Source organism: Heterocephalus glaber, unplaced genomic scaffold, assembly GCF_053883595.1.
Source record: "Heterocephalus glaber isolate CG9 unplaced genomic scaffold, H.glaber_assembly_v1.0 deba00001104, whole genome shotgun sequence".
Lineage (NCBI taxonomy): Eukaryota > Metazoa > Chordata > Mammalia > Rodentia > Bathyergidae > Heterocephalus > Heterocephalus glaber.
Window position 1 is genome coordinate 2,094,220 of NW_028258193.1, and position 22,745 is coordinate 2,116,964.

Here is a 22,745-nt window from a genome sequence, read left to right on the forward strand (position 1 = left end):
TACTCTGCGTGTTAGGGGTTTTGAGCTTAAGCTGTCTGGATTGGACAATGGCCTTGTCAAGTACACAGAGCCGAGCTTCTTCCCCGGTGGTCTGGCAGCAGAGCCTGTGTTCTTAACATTATGATTAGTCAAAAGTATGTAGTACCTCCGGCTAGAAAATGAAATTGTTTGTAAATATCAGCTGTACACATTTTCTGACAGCATAATTCAGGAACAACTCTTTTCATGTGATCATTTATATATTAGGAGATCACCATAGTGTGTTAATTTATATCTTCTCTGGGAAATGTTAGGTTAATACAGTGCTCTGGAAATACCAATTCTAGAATTTATTTTTTGGAAAAAATTCTCTCAATGTTTTAAGCTTCAAAGTTATACTCGCTGTCTTCTTTGAGTGATCACGTTGTTTGGTCCAAAGAGAATGCACAGCACTGACCTGACTGTATCCCAGGCACCAGGGGCCATTTATGTCTCCAGGCATCTCAAGTTATAGCAATTTAGACATTGCTACAGTGAACAGATGGGTTAACAGTTAAATGTGCTAATAATTAATATAGCCTGGTCATCAGGCTAAAATATGACACATGAACCAGTATTTCCATTGCAGCTAAGAGTACTGATAATCCTTAATCATGAAAGACCCACAGTACAGAAACGATGCCAGTTTCCCCCCTCTGAACTGCATGCTTTAGGGTGTGTATGTCTTCATACCAGCTGTAATTTGTCCTGTTGGGAAGTGTTTGGTCTTCCACTGATATTTTTAGATTCTTCCAAAGATGGCAGCAAGCGTAGGCCATGTGTAAATAGCCCACGCATTCTTGAGTAACTGCAGTCATGCAGAAGGTCAACTGAAGGTCACATCTAGGCCCAAAGGTCAGGAAGAACTCAGCAGTAATGTATGCATTCTGTCCTAACCTTTTAGTGGGATGTGAATAGGACTATTTTGCTGTAACATTTTCATAAAAAAAACAATCATTAAGTTCCCAATCTACCCTGTTCCTCTAGCAAGGGGGAACCTACTTTACCCGTTAGAGATATCCAAGCTTGCTCGCCATAGGGTGCTTCCCATCCTGCTACTCCCGCTCCCAGGGAAAGAATGTGAATGCACCATAACCCATCCACCCTCAGGACTCCTGATGACAGCCCCTCAGGGTTACAGTTTTGGAGCTGGTGGAGTCCTTTTATTTTCTGTCTCATTGACCTCACATGCAGTAACTTCGTATTACTTTTTTTTTTTCATCTGAAAATACTTTTACAGCATGCATTTGGGAAATCCAAGCCTTCAATCTATGCAAATTCACAAAGGAAAACTGAATAAAATGAAATTCCAAATCTGCAAACTAACAGCACTTATTTCCCCTTCTGCACACAAACTTCCATCACATCAAACGTCTTATGAAACTCAGTAAAGAATGACAAATTCTCCACCAATAAAAGAATTTAAGCAAAAAAAAAAAAAAATGACGAATCTAGTAAGACACTTTGAAAACTGCTTCAAATAGAATCCACAGAATGTGCGCATGAACATGACCAGAACTGCTACAATGAATATTCTTACAGAATCAAAAGTACTCCGTAGCCACAGGGCAATGCTCAATTGGCTCTCCTCCGCAGGGAAGCATTTTCCATTTGCATCTGGTCGTCAGGAACTATTTGCATCGCTCTCAGTTTTCTACAACTTTCCGAGTTCTCATATAGTTCAAAAATAATGTAAAGTACAGATCATTCATTTCCGGAACATGGATTGTCTCACTAAAATTTGCAAATATAAGTCATTTCATGTGTATTATATTGTGTTTTTTTACTTTTCTTTTCATATTGAATTAGCTCATAAAATGTTTTCAAAGTACCAACCATGTGCTATTGTGCCCGGTTTGATAGGTTATGTTTCCTACTTAGCCTCCTTTTCCATTTTACTGTAACAGTGACACATACAGCAAGTCACTTTCCAAGTCAGAACTCGCAGCCTTTGGAAAGGATTGTAAACATTGAGGACTGTCAGGAAGGTATAAATAGTTTGCCTCTATTTATCAACATCAGTCCAAAGCATTGCTTTTCTTTTCTCTAACATATATCAGCACCCTGCCCTGGCCTGGAGTCTTGGTCCCCAATTCTCAATGGGTTTTGCTCCTACCTTGGTAAACAGCCTTAAACCCAGGGGAGCCGATGCTGTCGTCAGATTGCAGGTGCAGCCACATCTGGTTGCTCATGCTCACAATGAGATCAGGTACACTGGATCCCGTGAGTCTGCAAGGAGAAGAGAGGGTCAGACCTATCGAAGGCGACAACAAACATATCGACTTCTACCTGGAAGCAGGGTCTGGCTGCTTACACAAAGACCCCCTCCAAGACTGTGTAATTTATATTAGTACTGCGCTTAAACATCAAGATCGCTGACATTTTACAGTCCTCATCGTATTGCTGCAAATATCTGTTTTATTTTAAGAAGCATCTGTGTGCTGACCATACCATTTGCCTGAACTGAGGGGCTTTTCCTTGTGCTGGGCTGAGCCTGGTAAAGCTGGGACGGTCCTGGAAAACAGTGACGGTTGGCCATTGGACACGACTGGGAAATGTATGCCAGTCGATCAGTGGGAAGGGTTTGTTCACAAAATGCTCGGGTGGTCTAGTCTAGAATTATCATGTACCTTCATCAAAAATCTTTTGAAAAACGCATTCTAGGTCATGACACAGTAAGAGAATATTGAAAAGAAGAACAGCGTGCCTGGCCGCAACAGATCCAGCCGCATTTATTAAACTTCTTCCTGCATATTAATGTCCAGGTCCAGCCAAATGGAAGATGCAACAAAGCATGGAATGCACATTAGCAAAACAGTCACACAGCAGCTGCCCGCAGCCAGTGAAAAGAAACACTAAGTCCACTGACGGAACTCAAGGTGCTGAGGGAAAAGCATGTCGAAATAGAAAAAGTGCAAGAAAGAAATCAATTCAACCAAAATAAATGTCCCTCATCAAATAGCAAGCGGCGCTTTCAGCAGAGTCATTTCGGGAGTACGAGCACACGGATTGCCGATCCATCACACGGTCCGTCCACCAAGGCCAAGTCCTCACCGTGGGCGCACAGAGTCCTGGAGGCCTCCAAGGAAGACAGCGGCAGGCATTTACCTGAGAACAACAGCAGCCACGATGGTGTGGACGGAGAGGCCGTGCCCAGCCAGGGCCGAGGGCCGGCGACTGTTTCCTGCTCACAGTGGGGGCTCCTCGACAGGTTGCTCTTTACACCTTTTTGCTTGTTTAGTAGTAAAGAGATTTATTTTCTGCCGTGTATACGTTTTATTCCAGTGTAACAGACCTAACGCTCACAGATTTCCCGTCTCTACCACTGTTACAGAGCCGCCACGCTGAGCCACGCTGAGCACCACCGCACTGGCTCCGCCGGCCTGGTGAAGCTCTCTGCGAAGGAAACCGCACTGTGCTTCGTCACACACTGCCCACCATGATACGGCGAACTCACGCACACTACTTTCTGTACAGTCCCACCGCCGGGCCCACAGTGTGCTCAGGCCGAGCGGCTCCATCACCGCCAGGTGGCCCTCAGCCCCTCTCCGCTCCCCTTCAGCCCTGCCACCCCACTGTGTCTCTAGTTCTACATTTCATTCAAAGTCCGGCGTAAGTGGAGTGGCAGAGCATTTCGTCTTCTTCTGCCTCCATTCACCTGGCTGAATCGCAGGGACCAGTCCTGGTGTCTGCACCATGGAGCTCCTCTGTGTCTCCGAGGAGGCATCACAGCGTGGGAAGCCCAGGGCTGGTGTGACTGCTCCCCTGCCCCAGGGTGCTTGGGCTGACCCCACTCCTCTAGATGACACACACAGCTGCTTAGAACACTTTGGTGCAGGTTTTCCTAGAACATTATCTTCATTCCTCTGAAGCAAATATTCAGAGATGCAATTGCTGGGTTATCTGCTCACATTTACTTTTAAAGACGCCGCCAGCTGATTTCCCAGACTGGCTGGGGCAGGTTACACGGCCATCAGCAGTGTCGGAGCGGTAGTTTCTCTACCTGTCCTCAGTGAGCACCCAGTGCTGTCATTCCTTTACTGCCCTAACACCCACAGCGCTGCCTCACTGTGGTTTTAATTTGCATTTAGGCAGTTGCTGATTTTGTTGCACATCCTGTCATGAATTTATCGGCCATCTGTGCACCATCTTAAATGGAAAGTCTGCTCGTGTCTTGGCTACTTTCTACATGAGTTATGTGGCCTCCGTTCGTTCCTCCTTCTTTCAGCCTCCCTCACTCGCTCCCTTCCTCAATCTCTGCATCCCTCCCTTTCTCTCTCCTTTCATTCTTCCCACATCAAGAGCTGTTTACATAACGGACGGTAGACGGTAAGCCTTTGTCTGATATGTCAGTTGCAAACATTTTCTCAGGATCTGTAGCATGGGACTTGATCAACTTACTAGATTCTTTGATAGAGTAAAAATTTTTAATTTTAATAAAGCTCAATTTATTAATTTTACCTTTCATGAATTTTGCTGTCAAGATTAAGGATGATTTGTCTAGATCTCCAAATTTCTCTTCTATGTCATTATCTCTTACTTTGTATTTGTTTTTTTTGTTTGTTTTTGAGACAGGGTCTCCCTGTGTAGCCCAGGCTGGCCTTGAACTTGTGGCAAGCCTCCTGCCTCAGCCTCCTGAGTTCTGGGATTACAACTGTGCACCACCACATCTGCCTTGTTTATTAGTTGTCATCTAAGAGAATCTTTAACTATACTGTTTTAATTATCTTTCAATTAAATAGCTTCTAATTTTAAGCAGAATTTCTCAATTTCAAAACATTTAGGTATTTTCTAGTTTTATTTATTTATTTTTCCTTAAATTCTTTTATTGGTACATTTTAGGTACACAGTACGTTTACATTTATCATTGGGTGCTTGTACCTGTACATGATGGATCTTGGTTCTTATTTTTTTCCCAATTCCCTGTCCTCCCTTCACCCCCTCAACCCTTCCCTATTTATAAAGAATTTGTTTCCATTTTTTTCTTTTTTCATAATTTTTCCTTTCCCTTCTTTCCTTTCCCCTTCCACTCCCATCACCCCTACCCCGATGGACCTTTTCCTATTTGAAATTATCAATTATTCATTTTAATCATTTTAATCATTATTTATACTTTCAATTTCTCACATTACAGAAACTATTCAGTATTCACATGTGTGTACTATTTATTTCACTTAAGAGTGTGGCCTCAATATGCATCCATTTAGCTATAAATGACTCTAGTTTCTCGTTCTTTATGGCTGAGTAGTACTCCATTTTATTAAAAAACCCCACATCTTTTTTATCCAGTTTCCAGTTGTTGGGCACTTGGGCTGTTTCCAAGCTTTAGCTATTACAAACTGTGCTGCTATAAACATGGGTGGACATATATCGCTGTGGTATGATTCTTTTAAATCACTGGGGAAGATACCCAACAGGAGAATAGCTGGGTCAAATGGGACTTCCAGCCCTAGTTCTTTGAGGTATCTCCACACTGATTTCCACAGTGGTTGCACCAGTCTGCACTCCCACCAACAATGGAGAAGGGTTCCTTTCTCCCCCCCGCCCCCAGCATTTGTTATTGGCTGATTTCATGATAGCAGCCATTCTTTCTGGGGTGAGGTGGAATCTCACTGTTGTTTCATCTGCATCTCTCAAATGACGAGTGATGTTGAACATTTTCTCATATATTTATATACTGCTTTTACTTCTTTGTCTGAGAAATGTCTGTTCAATTCAGACGCCCATTTTTGAATTGGGTCTTTGAATTTGGAGGGTCTGATTTTTTTTTCAGTTCTTTATATATTCTAGATAGCAGTCCTTTGTCTGAGGTACTGCTGCTAAAATTTTTTCCCACATTGTAGGTTGTCTCTTAGCTCTGTTGCTGGTTTCTCTTGCAGCGCAGAAGCTTTTTAATAAGATGAGATCCCAGTTGTTGATTCTTTCTGCTAGTTCCCATGCTATTGAGGTTTTGTTCATAAAGTCTTTACCTATGCCAATATCTTCAAGAGTTCTACCTAACTTATCTTCCAGCAAGTTTACTGTTTCTGTCTTAATATTTAGATCTTTAATCCACTTTGATCTTAGTTTAGTGCATGGTGATAGATATGGGTCTAGTTTTAATCTTTGGCAGGCTGAAATCCAGTTTTTGCAAAACCATTTATTAAATAGGCTATGTTTCCTCCAGTGAGGGCAGTTGGCTCCTTTGTCAAAGATGAGATGGCTGAGTATGTATGGAGTTGTTTCTGCATCTTCTAATCTATTCCACTGATCCTCAGGTCTGTTTCTTTGCCAGTACCATGCTGTTTTTATCATAGTAGCTTTGTAGTATAGTTTCGAGTTGGGGATTTTGATACCCCCAGCCATGTCTCTGTTGCCTAGAATTGCTTTTACTATTCTAGGTCTCTTCTGGTTCCAAATGAATTTTTGGATTATTTTCTCTAGTTCTGTGAAGTATATTATTGGAATTTCAATCGGCACTGCATTAAATCTATACAGTAGTTTTGGAAGTATGGCTATTTTCACTATATTGGTTCTTCCTACCCAGGAACAAGGGATATCTTTCCATTTTCTTATATCCTCCTTCATCTCCTTTTTCAGAGTGCTGTAGTTTTCAGTGTAGAGGTCTTTTCTTCCTTTGTGAGGTTGATTCCTAGATATTTCCTTTTTTTGGATGCTATTGTAAACAGAACTATTTCCCTAATTTCTCTCTCAGTGAGTCTGCTATTTGTGTATAAGAAGGCTATTGTTTTTTGAGTGTTGACCTTATATCCAGCTACACTACTGAATCTGTCCATTAAATCTAGAAGTCTTTTGGCTGAGCTTTTTGGGTCTTCTATGTAAGGTATCATATCATTAGCAAATCATGACAGTTTAACTTCTTTCTTTCCTATCTTTATTCCTTTTATTTCTTTCTCTTTTTTAATTGCTGTGGCCAATGTTTTCAGAACTATGTTGAACAGGAGTGGTGATAGTGGACATCCTTGTCTTGTTCCTGATTTTAGCATGAATGTTTTCAGTTTTTGACCATTTAGTGTGATGTTGGCTGTTGCTTTTTAATAGACAGACTTAATCAGGTTGAGATAAAAACATTCTATTCCAATTTTCTGTAGGGTTTTTATCATGAATGGGTATTGGATTTTGTCAAATGTCTTTTCTGCATCTATTGAGATGATCATATGGCTTTTGTCCTTGGTTCTGTTAATATAGTGTATTACATTTATTAGTTTGCGAATGTTGAACCATCCTTGCATCCCTGCAATAAATCCGACTTGGTCAGGATGTATGATCTTCTGGATGACCCTCTGTATTCTGTTTGCCAGTATCTTGTTGAGGATTTTTGCATCTATGTTCATTAGGGAGATGGGCCTGTAGTTCTCTTTTAGGGTTGGGTCTTTCCCTGGTTTTGTAATCAGAGTAACAATTGCGTCCAGGAATGAATTTGGAAGCCTTGTTTCCCTTTCAATTTCCTTGATGAGTTTAAAGAATGACAATAGTTCTTCTTTAAATGTCTTGTAGAATTCAGCGGTGAAGCCATCAGGACCCGGGCTCTTCTTTGTTGGCAAATTTTTTATTAAATTTTCAATTTCATACATTGTAATTGGGGTGTTTAGAATTTCTATATCTTCTTCATTTAACCTTGGCAATTTGTATGTATCTAGGAATCTGTCCATTTCTTCTGTGTTTTCCATTTTATTAGAGTAGAGGTTCTCAAAGTAGGTTGGATGATCCTCTGGATTTCTGCTGGGTCTGTTGTGACTTCACCTTTTTCATTCTTAATTGCATGGATTTGAGCCTTTTCTTTCCTTTTTTGTTAAGGTTGGCTAAAGGTTTATCAATTTTATTTATTCTTTTGAAAACCTAACTCTTTGATTCATTAATTTTTTGTATCATTCCCTTAGGCTCCATTGAATTGATTTCTGCTCTGATCTTTATAATTTCCTCTCTTGTCGAGCTTTGGGTTTGTTATGCTCTTCTTTTTCTAGGAGCTTGAGGTTCAGCATTAGGTTGTGTATTTGAGCTTTCTCTGTTTTCCTAATATGGGCACTCACTGCTATGAATTTCCCTGGCAGAAATGCTTTCATTGTGTCCCATGGATTCCTGTATGTTGTACTGGCATTATCATTTCCTTGTAGAAACTGTGCAATTTCTTCTTTAATTTCCTCTGTGACCCACTGGTTGTTCAGGAGGGTGTTATTCAATTTCCATGTGTATGTGGGAGTTTTGTGGTTTCTTATGTTATTGATCTCCAATTTTATTACAGTATGGTCTGATAATATGCAGGGGGTAACTTCAATTCTTTTACATGTGTTTAGACATGTCCTATGAGCTAGCATGTGGTTTATTTTGGAGAATGACCCATGTGCAGCTGAAAAGAATGTGTATTCTGATTTTGTGGTGTGCAACACTCTGTACACATCTATTAAGTCCATTTGTTCAATAGCTTGTTGTTGATTTTTTGTCTAAATGATCTGTCTATTTGTGATAGTGGGGTATTGAGGTCCCCCACTGCAACTGTATTAGTGATTATTTAGTTTTTTATGTCCATTATTATTTGTATTGCATAGTTGGGGACATTCGTATTTGGTGCATATATACTTAGGATTGTCATCTCCTCCTCTTGGATTGTTCCCTTCACAAGGAAGTAGTGACAATTTTTGTCTCTCTTAATTAGTTTTGGTTTGAAATCTACTTTGTCTGCAAAGAAGATTGCTACCCCTGCTTTTTTCTGGGTTCTTGTTGCATGGGTTCCTTTTACTTTCAGTCTATGAATTTCTTTTTGAGTTAGGTGTGTTCCTTGTACACAGCGTATTGCTGGATTTTGCTTGTTAATCCATTCTGTCAGTCTGTTTCTTTTGATCGATGAATTGAGGCCATTAACACTGATAGTTACAGTTGGTAGATATTGACTCATCCTTGTCATGATGTTTTACTGTTGTTGGCTCTTTTATTTCTTACTTGTTTCCTCCCTTTCCCTTTAGTTTCTTACCTTGCCTGGTGGCTTCCTTCTGTTGGGGCTCATGGAGTTGTGATCTTCATTGTGTTTTTCTAGGATGTTGCTTAGAATTGTTTGGAGTGCTGGTTTGGTGTTCATGAAATTTCTAAGGTGATCATTTTCGTGTAAGTATCTAACTTCCCCATCGATTTTGAAAGATACTTTTGCAGGATACAACAGTCTAAGTTGAATGTTATTTTCTTTTAGGGCTTGAAATACTTCACTCCAGTTTCTCCTTGATTTGAGGGTTTGTGTTGAGAAGTCTGCCATGATTCTAATTTGTTTCTTTTCTCTAACTGCCTGTAGGATTTTGTTCTTCTGTTGGGTTTCTGGGATCTTGACTGTTACATGTCTAGGTGTAGATTTTTTTGATCATGGCTAGTTGGAATTCTATATGCCTCATTATCTGTATGTGCAATTCTCCACCTCTGTCTGGGAAGTTTTCTACTATTACTTCTGGGAACAGTTTTTATTTTATGTCAATTGTACTTTCTCCTGTTTTATCATGGACTCCTATCAGTCTTATGTTATTCTTCTTTGCATCATCTATCAGCTGCCAGATTGATTTCTCCTGGTCCCTTAGTATTATTAAGAAATCTCTGTTTTTATGGTCCTTAACCAAAATCCTGCCTTCTATATCTGATATTCTATCTTCAGATTCCCTTAATCTGCTCTGCATGCTTTCAATGGAGTTTTTAATCTCCTGAATAACTGTTTGAATCTGTTTCATGGATTCCATTTCCTTATGTTGGGCAATCATGGTTTTCATTTCTTTCTTATGCTAGGTATTCATGGCTTCCAGCATGTTTCTGAGCTCATCTATTTTTTTTTTTATCTGTTTCTGTTCTAGAGGCACTAATCATGTCTTTCACTCTGCTCACCATCTCTGTAGTTATCTGGGAGATTATTTCTGCTTTGAATTTTTCTACAGCCACATTCTTCTGTTTTGTTACTTCCTTTGCTATCAGCAGTTCAGGGTGTCCAGGTGGTTGATTATCAGATTTTTCCACCTCATTTCCCCCAGAATTTGCCTTTTGTGTGGTGGAAGTCTGAGTTTGTGCCTTGCTTAAATGTCTTCTCATTTTTGTTTTTGGTAATGTCCTTGGTTTAGTTCCTGGGTTGATTCTTTGTTGTTGCTTATTGTAAGTATCTTTGTTGATGTATTTAGTACCCTTATGGAGTGATTGCTTCTCAGAGGGGTCTTCCAGATATAGCTGGTCTTTAGGTTTTGAGTCTAACTGCTCTGAGTCTATCTCATTTTCATTATACCAGAAAGGACAACTGATGAGATCAATCACAACACCTTAGCTTGAGTGATACAATTAGCAACACAATAGCATGAAGTACCTCTTAGAAAATGACAATTTGTGGTAGTTATTAATCACCTTTAACTATGTGAATTAAATCAAAATCAAGGACCAACCCAACATATGTTTATGGTGAATAAACTCTTCAATATAGCAACTTTACCCTTCATGACAGGGAGTTAGAAGGAGTTGGGGAGGGAGGAATAGGTAGGTAGATGGATAGGGGAAGGTTAGCAGTGAGGCCAGAGGGCACAGGCAAGAGGAAGAAAAGAAAAAATAAAGAAGAAAGACAAATTAGGGCCAGAACAGGAACACAAATGGAGATGAAGAACAATGTGGGACAGCAAGGGAGTGAGGGGGAGAGAGAGAGAGAAAGAAAAGAGAAAAGAAAGAAAAAAGAGAAAAATAAAAATTTCAAAAGAATAGAAAAGAAGAAAAAAATTAAAAATAAGAAAAACATAATGGTAATTTTGAAAATAACAAATAAAAGATAAAAATGAAGGGCCTCCTTCAGGGTATGTCTGTGCTGTCACAATAGACAAAGTGGGCAGCAGTGTGCAGATATAAGTCAATGAGTCTCAGTAAGCCAGTCACAGACCCATGAGATTCAGGCTGATTTCTGGCTGCAAGGCCCAAGTTGCGCTCCCCGTCCTCCTGTAGGGTTGAACTCTACAAGGTCGTACTGCAGGTTCCAGCTGCCTTGTCCCTGAAAACAGTTCAGGTTCCGATGGGAGGTGATGATCCCTCCAACTTACCAAGCACGGTGGTCTGGTGTGCCTTTATTGCAAAGATTCTCTTCACTTTTCCAGTGGGCTTCAGTTTTCATTAGGGAGCCTGAGAGAGGCCCGCTCTCTGATGTTTACTTCTGCAGCTCAAGACAATGGCCTTTATGTCCACCTGTGCCTCTGTAGTGTGGAACCAAGTAGCTGCACAGCCAAAAGACCAAAGGTGGAGGGGGTGGGGCCTGTTGTTGCACCCACGCAGGTAAGCTGGCAGCTGGAGGGCATGCCTGGGGGGTCCTCACCATCTCCTGGAATGTATTCAAGCAGAGCAGCCTCCTGGTATACCTCATCAAGGATGAGATTAGGCTCGTGTTCCCAGAGCACATGGCTGCAGAAGCGAGTCAAGACCCAAGGGCAGAGTTCTGGGTAACTTGCCTGCCGTGGAGGTGCCTCATTTCTTCTGGTGCTCAGGAGAATGCACTCAATGCTGCCGCCATGATGAGCTGGGAAGCTGAGGCTGTCTTCACTCAGGGTCCAGGAAGCGTCCATGTCCACGTGCAGGTCTGAGGATTAAGGCTTCAGGTGCCATGGAGAAAACTCAACTTAAATGCCGGGGGTCTTCCAGGGCCTTTCCTGCAGCACAAGTGGTGTGCTGCATACCAGGGCAGGCCAGACCTGACCCCAGAGGGGCAGCGCCAGACGCCACCAGAGGCTGCGCAGAGCCAGAACTCTGACCCTGAGCTGGCCTGAGGCGTAAAGGCCTCGCAATGTACAGCAAGAAAACCCTCCTATTTTCTAGTTTTAAAAAGTATTTCTGGCTCTTTAGACTTTAATCAAGGAAAAATCTTTGAATAGTTTTTATCTTATAACACCTAGTGAAATGGTCATTGTCACTTTAAATACAGTTGATTGTGGCAGAAGCCCACATGCACTCAGAGTTTTTCTATAGACAATGGCCAGAAGGTTCCTGTACATCGAGGTCATTCAGGCCTTGCACACCAGTACTGAGTTGTGTGGCTGATGCACCACATTCACAGACGCTGTTAAAACCCACTCAGAACTCTGTTTCTATTCTGAGTCACAGTTTTGTTGATTGTTGTGGCATCATTGTGAGGGTATATTATTATTAAAAGATTACAAATTTAGTATTGCATCTCTGTGATTGCAGTTACTACTTTGGATCCGGAGCAAGCCATCTTGCATCCATAACTACTCTTCTTATGGCTATAAGAAGCACAGAATTGCTTCCCTTCGGTTCGTTCTTGAAGGAGCATCACTGCTGTACACCTGTCTTATATTTCTCTGTTTCTAGAGTGATACAATTGTTCTACTTTATCCATCAGTTTAAACTTTTGTTTACAATATAATTGCTGGCAGCATTTGTTCTTTCTCTATTAATGGATTTTCTCTTAATTGTCCCTTTTATCTATTAGTTTGTTTCATTTGGGGGCACTTCAAAGACGACACCCATGTCTGTTCAATTCTTTCATTTCTATGGTGAAGCCTCCTGTCAACCTCGCATTTGATCTTTCAAAAATAGTGCTCTTGTCTATGCAGTTTTTAAGATCTTTTCTTGTCCCATTTCTAGTGGATTGTTGTAGTGTGCTAGTTGAGGTTTTTCTTGCATTGAACTAAGTGCTTTTCAGAATCACTTAAATCTCTATTTTAATGTCTGTTGTCAGTTTTGGAAAGTTCCTGGTGGTAATCTATTTAAATATTACTTATGCTCCGTCTTTTCACTGTTTCTTTGAGAACACAAGCACATAGATATTTTCTACATTTTTTCTGCATTCCTCATTCTGCCTCAGCTCACATTTTTTCTCCTAATCTATATTCCACTGTAAGCCATATATATATATATATATATATATATATATATATATATATTTATTTATTCTACTGTATTAGTAACTTTAATTTTTTTAAATAAAGACAATTTTATTTCTTCCTTCCTTTCAACCATATTTTTTAAAATTTAATTTTATTGGTACATTTTAGGTATACAATATAATGACATTCATCATTGGAAATCTACACCTCTACATAATCTCTCTTGGTTCTTATTTTTCCCCCTTCCCCTGACCTTGCTTCAACCCCACCTTTCCTCCCTATTTATAAAGACTTTGTTTCCATTTTTCCATTGTCCCATATTGATTCCATTCCCTTCTTTCCTTTCCCCTACCCCTCCCACTTCCTCTTCCTCTTTGGACCTTTTCTTCCAATTTTAAATTATTTATGATACCATTTAGTCCTTATTTACACTTTCAGTTTCTCACACTAGAGAAACTATTCAGCATTTACACATGTGTGTCCTATTCACTTAAGAGTATCACCTCAATGTGCATCTACATAGCTATAAATATCTCTAATTTCTCATTTTGTGTGGCTGAGTAGTACTCCATTCTATAAAAAAAAACACATTTTCTTTATCCAGTCTCCAGTTGATGGGCATTTGGGCTGTTTCCAAGTTTTAGCTATTACAAACTGTGCTGCTATGAACATGGGTGCAAAAATATCACTGTGGTATAATTCTTTAATTCTTTGGGGAAGATACTCAGCAGGGGAATAGCTGGATCAAATGGGACTTCCAGTCCTAGTTCTTTGAGGAATCTCCATACTGATTTCCACAGTGGCTGCACCAGTCTACACTCCCACCAGCAGTGGAGCAGGGTTCCTCCTTCCCCACAGCCCTGCCAGCATTTGTTATTGGTTGATTTCTTGATAGCAGCCATTCTTTCTGGGGTGAGGGGGAATCTCAGTGTTGTTTTCATCTGCATCTCTCGAGTGACCAGTGATGTTGAACATTTTTTCATATATTTATTTGTTATTTCTACTTGTCTGTCTGAGAAATGTCTGTTCATTTCAGATGCCCATTTTTTGATTAGGTTTTTAAATATAAAATTTAAATTTTAAAAATTTAAAAATTTAAAATTTTAAATTTGGGAGGTCTGATTTTTTTAAGTTCTTTATAGATTCTAGATTGAGACCTTTGTCTGAGGAACAGCAGGTGAAAATTTTTTCCCACATTATGGGTTGTCTCTCCACACTGCTGGTGGTTTCTCTTGCTGTGCAGAAGCTTTTTAGTAAGAAGAGATCTCACTTGTTGACTGTTTTTGCTAGTTCATGGGCAAATGAGGTTTCGTTCATAAAATCTTTTCCTACACCAATGTCTTCAAGAGTTCTATCTAACCTTTGTTCCAGCCAGTTCAGCGTTTCTGTTTTAATATTTAGATCTTTAACTCATTTTGATTTTAGATTAGTGCATGGTGAGAGACATAGGTCTAGTTTTAATCTTTGGCAAGTTGAAACCCAATTTTTCCAGCACCATTTAGCAAAGAGACTATCTTTCCTCGAGTGAGTGTGTTTGGCTTCTTTGTCAAAGAAGAGGTGGCTGAGTGTGTCTGGCATTGTTTCTGCATCTTCTAATCTGTTCCACTGGTCTTCAGGTCTGTTTCTTGCCAGTACCACGCTGTTTTTATCACAGTAGCATTGTAGTATAGGTTCAAGTTGGGGGATGTATACCACCTGCCATGTCTCTGTTACCTAGAATTGCTTTTTCTATTCTGGGTCTCTTCTTGTTCCAAATGAATTTTTGGATTGTTTTCTCAGGGTCTGTGAAGTATGCTGCTGGGATTTCAATTGGGATTGCATTGAATCTATATAGCAGTTTAGAAGTTTAGAAGTATGGCCATTTTCACTATGTTGACTGATTCTTCCTACCCAGGAGCAGGGGATATCTTTCCATTTTCTGATATCATATTCAATCTCTCTTTTCAGTGTGTTATAGTTTTCAGAGAAGAGGTCTTTGATTTCTTTTGTTAGGTTCATTTGTAGGTATTTAAATTTTTAGATGCTATTGTGAAAGCAACTGTTTGCCCTATTTCTCTCTCAGTGAGTCTGTCATTTGTGTAGAGGAAAGCTATTGATTTTTGTGTGTTGACCTTGTAACCAGCTACTTCACTGAATTTAGTTATTAAGTCTAGAAAAATTTTGGTCTTTTATATACAGTATCATGTCATCTGCAAATAATGACAATTTGACTTCTTCGTTTCCTATCTTTATTCCTTTTATTTCTTTCTCTTGTCTAATTGCCATGGCTAATGTTTCTAAAACTATATTGAACAGGAGTGGTGATAGTGGACATCCTTGTCTTGTTACTGATTTTAGTGTGAAGGATTTCAGTTTTTAACTTTTTAGTATGATATTGGCTGTTGGTTTTTCATAGATGACTTTTATCAGATTGAGGTAGAGACTGTCTATTTCAATATTTTGTAGGGCTTTCATCATAAATGCATGTTGGATTTTGTCAAATGCTTTTTCTGCATCTATTGAGATGATCATATGGTTTTTGTCCTTGGCTCTATTGATATAGTGTATTACATTGATTGATTTGTGCATGTTGAACCATCCCTGCATCCCTGTGATGAATCCCACTTGGTCAGGGTGTATGATCTTCTTGATGATCTTCTGCATTCTATTTGCCAGTATCTTATTAAGGATTTTTGCATCTATGTTCATTAGTGAGATTGGCCTATAGTTCTCTTTTTTGGTTGGGTCTTTCCCTTCTTTGGGGGTGAAGGTGATGCTTGCTTCCAGGAATGAATTAGGGAGTATTGCTTCCCTTTCAATTTCACTGAAGAGGTTAAACAGTAGTGGCAGTAGTTCCTCTCTAAATGTCTTGTAGAATTCAGCAGTGAACCCATCAGGACCCAAGCTTTTCTTAGTTGGTAAGTTTTTAAATATGCTTTCAATCTCATTCATTGATATTGGCTTGTTTAGAATTTTTAGGTCTTCTTCGTTCAACTTTGGTAATATATATGGTGTTTCTCATATAAGAGATATGAAATATTGAAGCTTGTGTGTCTGATTTATTTCACTTAACATTATGGTCTCGAGGTGCATCCATTTTCCTAGACTCAAATCGATTCTTCTTTAGGCAGGGTAGGGCTCCACTGTGTGAATACAGCACTCTCTGTACCCAAGCGTCTGTAGATGGACACACAGGCTGCTTCAGAGGTGTAGCTGTTCCGAGTTGTGTGCTGCTCTAAACTGGGTCTGGGTGGATCACTGGAACATGACTTGTCCAGCGAGTGCAAGGTGTAGGGAACAGGGGAAGGAGTCGTTACCAGAACTTCTGCAGTGAGTCCTGGTCTCCTGTGAGCCACGGCAGCACACGGCGAATGACAGGAAAGGCAGAAAAATGAGACTGAGAAGAAGCTGAGCTTTGGGTCTGATCAGTGCTGCTCTGGGAGGCAAAGACAAAAGCCCCCTAGCTTGCAGCACTTTTTCTTCAGTACATGGGGAAACAGATGTAACAAGTGAAATGCAGAGTTCATTGGGATAAAAAAGGTGTAACAAAAGGCTGGGGGCAGTGGAAATCTGAGAACAAGGAGGAACTATGCAGATGGAGATTTGGTTCCTCCCTGTCCTCTCCTGAAGGTGTGGTCTTGTCCTGGAGATTACAGCATCCGGGGATCACAGAGGTCTCAATTGTGACCTGAGGCCAAAATGCAATTATGTCTGGAATGTTGTGGCTGGGCTGTAGGCAGGAGAACTAGGCCTACTCCAATGATTTGTCCCTAGAATTATGTAGCATTGCTCCCAACAGCAAGGAGCCAGTCAATACAGGAAAAAATTTCAACATCTCTGGCCAATATAAAAGTACTAATGAAAAGCACTGAGATTCCAGCTCACCCCGGAATGAACGGCTGTCATCAAGAATCAAACAATGACAGATGCTGTTGAGGCAGAGGAGAAAAGGAGCCCTTCTCCACCACTGGTGTGAATATAAACTAGTAAAACCAGGATGGAAACCAGCGAGATTCCTCAAAAGCTACACCTGGAAGTTCCATTTGCCTCGGCCATGCCCTTTCTGGGTGTCTTCCTCTTCCCTCCTGCAGCCCCTGGCTCACAGAAGCGAGTCCTTAGCCACCCACCCTGAGTGTCCTGCCAGCCCTTGAGCTGCTTTTCTCCCTTTCCACCTCTTGGTTTGACCTTCGAGCAGCCCATGCCAGCCCCTCTGATGTCTTCTCCGGCCCTCGCCCCTGGTTCCCACATTACTTCCTGCCGAGATAGTTGATGTAATTTAAATCATCAAAAACTTAATTATCTTGTAGAAAATTCTAACACACCACAGAGAGTTAACTTTCCTGGGTAAGGACTTCAGTCCCAACTCAGAGAGCTCATCTGGATTTCCTACAGTTCTGCACTAACTAGACATTTTTAAATTCATTTTTCTCAGAATTCACATGAAATTGAACAAGCAAGTGCAACACTTTTTCACTCACAAAGTTTGCACAATCAAAAGTCAAATCAGGTTAGTGATATTTTCCCTTTCAGTTTGTTTTAAGCCTCTATTTATTTGACTGCTGGGTCTTTGAAAAGGCTTCTAGTACAGTTAATTTTCAATTAATGTGTTGAAAATTAGCCTTTTAGAAATGCGTACACTATAAATACTTTTTTAACATGTTAATATAGAAGTAAAATTATTTTAGCTTCGTTTAATCTGAAGGAAAACATTTTCCTTGTATTTTCTCTTTGAGGTTTCTGGAATTATTTTAGTTTAGAAGCAATGATAGAAGATACATTTACAATGAAGAAGCGAATAAATTGTCATCCTGTATCGCTGCTTATCTGTGTGAAACAGCTGAAGAATACAACAGATGCTGGTTTTGATACCATAATTTCACTTTCATCATAACATGTAATTTGGAGTTATTTTTAAGCAACTCCATTTTCTCCAAAATTGACACTATAATTCATAATGCTTTAGGTTAAACTTAAAAATAAAATTATCTCAATGAAACGCTGAAGTAATTTTACCCTTTTGTTAAAGGACTAAGTATTTTGGGGGGACCCACCCTGTGCAGCTGTCTGGCTCCCCACCCCCAGACAACCACACTCAATGTTTGGTTTGTTTATGAGGCACAGGGGATCAAACCCAGCACCTTGGCATGCAGGCAGGTTCTCTTTCACCCAACTCCACCCGATCCTTGATCTTTGTCACTGTCCCCCAAAGTCCTGGGCGTCTCAGGACGCAGCGCCCGTGTTCCCGGGGAACAGCCAGACGTTTAGGGCCCACGGGCCTCAGTGGACCTTTCCTACTTGCCTTACCTGGACAGCACAAGGCCGCCCCCAGTCACCGCAGAGCCCCACGCACCCCAATTCCGACAGACACACACGGGCATCATCTCAGCACTGCTCCTTTCAGATCCCCCCATGGGCCCCTCCAGTTCTGGGCTTTGTGTGCAAATGTGAGTGCCCCGGCCAGTGTCCCCACTGCTCGTACGTGAAAATATCAATCAATCCACATCACAGTCACACTCTCATATTTTGTGGCAGTTTCCAGATACTGATTTGTTCATTATTTTATTGCAGGCACCATAACAAGCCCTGGGTACTTGGGGTCTGTCATGGTTCTGTCATTAATTCACCCTGTGGTTTCAGCGAAATTGTTTTCTGGTACCTGTTTCCTCATGTGGAAAACAAGAGCCTTGAGTGAACTATGTCAGTGCGATCTGCAGGTCAAATCTGCATCCCTCATGGTGGAGTCCGAGAGGCTCCTGCTGGCTCCTCTCAGGCGGCCTCAGAACTGAACTGAAGCCAGCAGCCTTGACAGTGATGACCCCAGGTACCCTACGGAGTGAGCCGATGTGCCCATGCACAGGAGAGGGTCCTGTACTGCGAGCTCACCGACAGGTGGGTCAGGGCTCCTGCACACTCATGGGGCCCACGCAACTCACTCGCTCCGATGTCAGGCTCTGCTTCGCTGGCAGTGTGCACAAGCACGACCTCACCCCTGGTCACATCTTCGCACTGGTCCTTGCCAAAAGGTTCAACCCCATTCTCTCCTCGCCTGCTATGGAGGGATGGCGAGGATCGAACCCAACTTCCTTCTTGAAACAGGACTCCCTCGTTAGTGGGTACTGAGTTGTTGGGTGACACCAAGCAGAATCCCTTCACACCAGTGTCACAGCTTTGGCCTCTCCTCTGCTGCAGGATTTTCACATCGCTGCTGCACTTTGATGGTTGTGAAATGAAGCCTGGGCTTCTCTGCAGTAAATGCCGGGTGGGCAGTGAGCTTGCTGGGTCCTGGGCAGGCCACAGGCCCCTCCCGGCTGGCTGCCAGGCGGCTGCATCACTTTCCATCCCGGGAGCTGACCCCAGGACTGCGTGCGGCAGTGCTCTGCTCTCTGTGTGGCAGTGTGAAACAGACGAAGCTGTGACCGAGAACGTATCCAAAGTGTGGGGTCTGGGGGAGCTGGGGGCTGCAGAGGGACAGGAGCTGCTCTGTGTCCTGAGTCGGGCACCTGTTACACCGACCCCATTCAGCAGTGTTCACGGACCTGTGCACATCAGAGCCCGGCTGTACTGCATGGTGCTTTGAAGATGCTCGCAGCTGGAGGAAATCCCTTCTGAACATGTTCTAACAGGCCCAAACACGAAATCTATGTAGAGCAGCGCTGGAGCCCACCACACCTGCACTCGGCTGGGGCCCTGGAAGGAGCACAGCTGCCAACACATCCTAAAAGCAAGGCGGGCACGTCCACGACACAGCTGGCCAGACCTCACACCCTGCGCACTCTCCGTTACACACGTGCACACATTCCATGCCTCCTTCGGGAGGCCGGGCGTTCACAGTGAGGGACCTGCAGCCTGCGATGGCCACTGTCCTTGGTGGGTGGTTCCGGTGTGGGCTGGAGATGAACAGGAAGTGCAGGTGCAGGCTGATCTGCTCAGCACCCGGCCAACCCCTCCTCGCAGGGCAGACTTAGCACCTTCAGCAGACCAGGGGCGTCCTCGCACATGTTCTCGGGTGAACTGGCAGAGGCAGAGCTGCCAGGGTCCTGTCAGAGGTCAGGTAGTCAATCAACACAGCTTGGGAAGGACTCCACACTCCAGGCTCCCGGGGCCCGGTGTGTACTCCTAGGTCTTGTCCATCTTCCCAGATGATTTTCCAGGCATGTGAGGGGCACCGGAGTGGGGGAGGTGAACCAAAGGCTCCCAATCCACTGGCAGCCGGGCCACCCCTGGCAGGTGCCACTTACTGGCAAGAGGTCATTTAAGGGACAGGCAGCGCCGCACACAGCCAGTGCAGGGCGCACAGGGCTCTGAGCCCGAAGCCAAGCTGACTCTGAGAACTAGGTGGATGTATCTGTAAGAATAATTTCCGTCTCACATGCAATGTTAAAATTCAGGGAGGTCACACGTGGGCTAAGGTGGTGACGTCATCCCACGGGCCGCATCCTGGGGGCTGAGGCGCAACCTGTGGTCTCAATCCTCAGGCCCAGGTGCCCATTCCACCCGCGCAACCCCTCGCTCCGGGGCTGGACTCCACCCTGGCCAGGCAGCGAGGGGAGGGTGCGCACTGCTTCAGTCTCCACAGTCCTTCTTTAAAGGTGCTGGCCAGCGTGAGAATGCCAAGGGTTCCCAGGCAGAGCTGTGTAAAGATCTAACCCAAGCCTCCGGATTCACACATCACAAAGGACAAACCCAACAGGGCCCACAGTGAGGGTGTCTCGTAGATCGCTTCCACTGAACGGCCCCAGCTGTTTGGAAGCATGTGGACTCCTCCTTCTGCGGACGTGAAGAGCCTTTCTCTCACTCTCCTCCCCTCCAAGCACAGGAGGAGTCCTGCGAATTTCACAGAGAAGACCAGGAGACACCTCAGAGCAAGTGCAGGAGAAGCAAGCTGGTCTGGGTCCCAGGACCAGGGAAACAGCAGAGTGAGGGGTGTCTTGTGGCCCCAAACTGAAGGCTACCCAGGCCCTGTGTCTCCATCCCTGCTGGGTAGCAGAAGGCTCCAGGTAAGCCCATTTCTCCCCTCGATCCACCTGGTGCCCACCTGACTACAGCTAGGCTGACCAGTGGCAAGGGTGAGCTGTGGAGCATAGCCAACAAAGGCCACGGCGGGGAGACACTGGATCCCTTTCCCGAAAAGGCAGCGGGGCCGGTGGGGCCAGCAGAAAAGAGGCAGCTACTGCTTCTGTTGTCTGGGCTGAGATGTCCTCTTCACCCAGAGCCACAAGCAACGCAGAAGGGACAAGTGTGAGGGTGCAGGGGTGAGATCTCACCACCGCTCCCCACAGGTACCCCCTCCTGTGTCACGCTAGGTGGGTCCCTCTGTCCTCCTCCAGCCCTGTAGGAGCAGCGGAGACCCTGTGCACCAGGTCCACCAAGCAAATGTCAGTCATACCCTGGAGGCGCTGATGCCCCAGGCTGGGCCCAAGAAGCAGCTTCCTTGCTGAGGTAAAGGAGCCAGGGGATATTCTAGCACAGCAGGAGAATCAGCAGGGCACAAGCATCGCATGGAGAGGAAAGGAAGCCACAACTGGAGCAAGAAAAGACCATCTGTGGCAGGAACGGAAAGGAGCGGGAGGTGAGAATTACCAGACAAGGATTTGAGCCCAGTCACCTTTCAGCCAGGCTGCAATCACTGTTTACAAATTCTCTGCAAACAAATGTAAAAGAAGAAAAAGAATGCTCTCCAAAGAAATGGGAGTTATTTTAAAAAGAACTGAAGTAAACTGGGAAGTAAAAAATACAATACAGATATTGAAATAAAAGTTGCTGGATTTGCTTCATATTAAGGAGAGAGTAACAATAGACTCAAGTGAAACTGAGAACATATCGGCAGAATTTGCCTTCACTTACCAACAGAGAGAAAAAGATCAAAGAAAGGAAGATAGAGCTGAACAAAGCCTCAGGAGCCCATGAGACCCAAGGCCAGGGCCAGGCTTTGCAGCACCACAGCCCCGCAGGAGGGGAGAGAGGGCTGGGAGGAGACAGGAGGGGTAACAGGCGAGACTCCCTCGAAACTGGTAAAACACATCAACTCACAGACCCAAGAAACTAAATGGATACTCTCAAAACACAAAACCAAACAAAGCCATTCCCCAGCATGTCTAATTTAATGTTTGAAAACTAAAGAGAAAGAAAACAATCTTGAAGACAACCGAAGCAAACCCGGTGCTGCCTGCAGGGGACACCGATCTGAGGGACAATACATTGCCCATTTGAGACCTTGGTGGCCAGGGGTAAGAACTGCTGGCCACCGTGACCCTCCCTCAGATGTGCCCCTCGTCGACCGAGGGAAGCCTGTTTAAAAGTTCCCGGGCAAGAGTTTGTTGCTACAAATGAAGTGTAGTTTGAAGATCTACCTTTAGTAATTGGTTCAAGGAGATTCTTCCCCAAAAAAGAAATGGTGTCCTGAAGCAGCTTGGGGAGCAGATGGAGAAGGAGCTCAGGACCCAGCAGGGACGTCACATGTGACACAGACCACTGGTCTCATCATGGGTTCCGGAATTAGCATTGATGATTAAGACAGGAGTCAGCGGCATCTGATCCTTGAGACAGTGTGTTATAAAGCAGGGATAGTAAAGGGCCCTGCATCCAGTGGGATCTGCACCCTGCACTCTGAGTGATCAATGTTGACACCAGTTGCAGTGGACGATGGATATTCCATGTCTACACCCTGACCCTGGCACCTCCAGTGCTACTTTGTGCATGAAGCAGTGTGCAGATGTGAAGGGTTAAGGATATAACTCAAGGAGCACCTTACTCTGGGGTCATCCAGGAGGACCTCAGGTACCATCTCAGGGAGAGCACAGGGATCTCTCATGACAGGAGGAGCTCAGGTGGCCACAGAGGCAGCAGTGGGATGATGTGGCCAGGAGCCCAGGACTGTCCTTGCCCACCAAGCTGGAAGATGGAAGGAGCAGGTTC

General features: G+C 43.4%; 1 protein-coding gene across 5 annotated transcripts in view; it reads right to left on the reverse strand.

Moving 5' to 3' along the window:
- Csmd1 (CUB and Sushi multiple domains 1) overlaps positions 1–22,745 on the reverse strand; it is a 1,515,607-nt gene that overhangs the window by 332,410 nt on the left and 1,160,452 nt on the right. For all 5 annotated transcript variants that reach the window (XM_087210084.1, XM_021248185.2, XM_021248184.2 and 2 more), the window contains one exon: positions 2,135–2,247. In XM_087210084.1, coding sequence (XP_087066210.1) covers positions 2,135–2,247 — 113 coding nt within the window. The remainder of the gene's footprint in view (positions 1–2,134; positions 2,248–22,745) is intronic.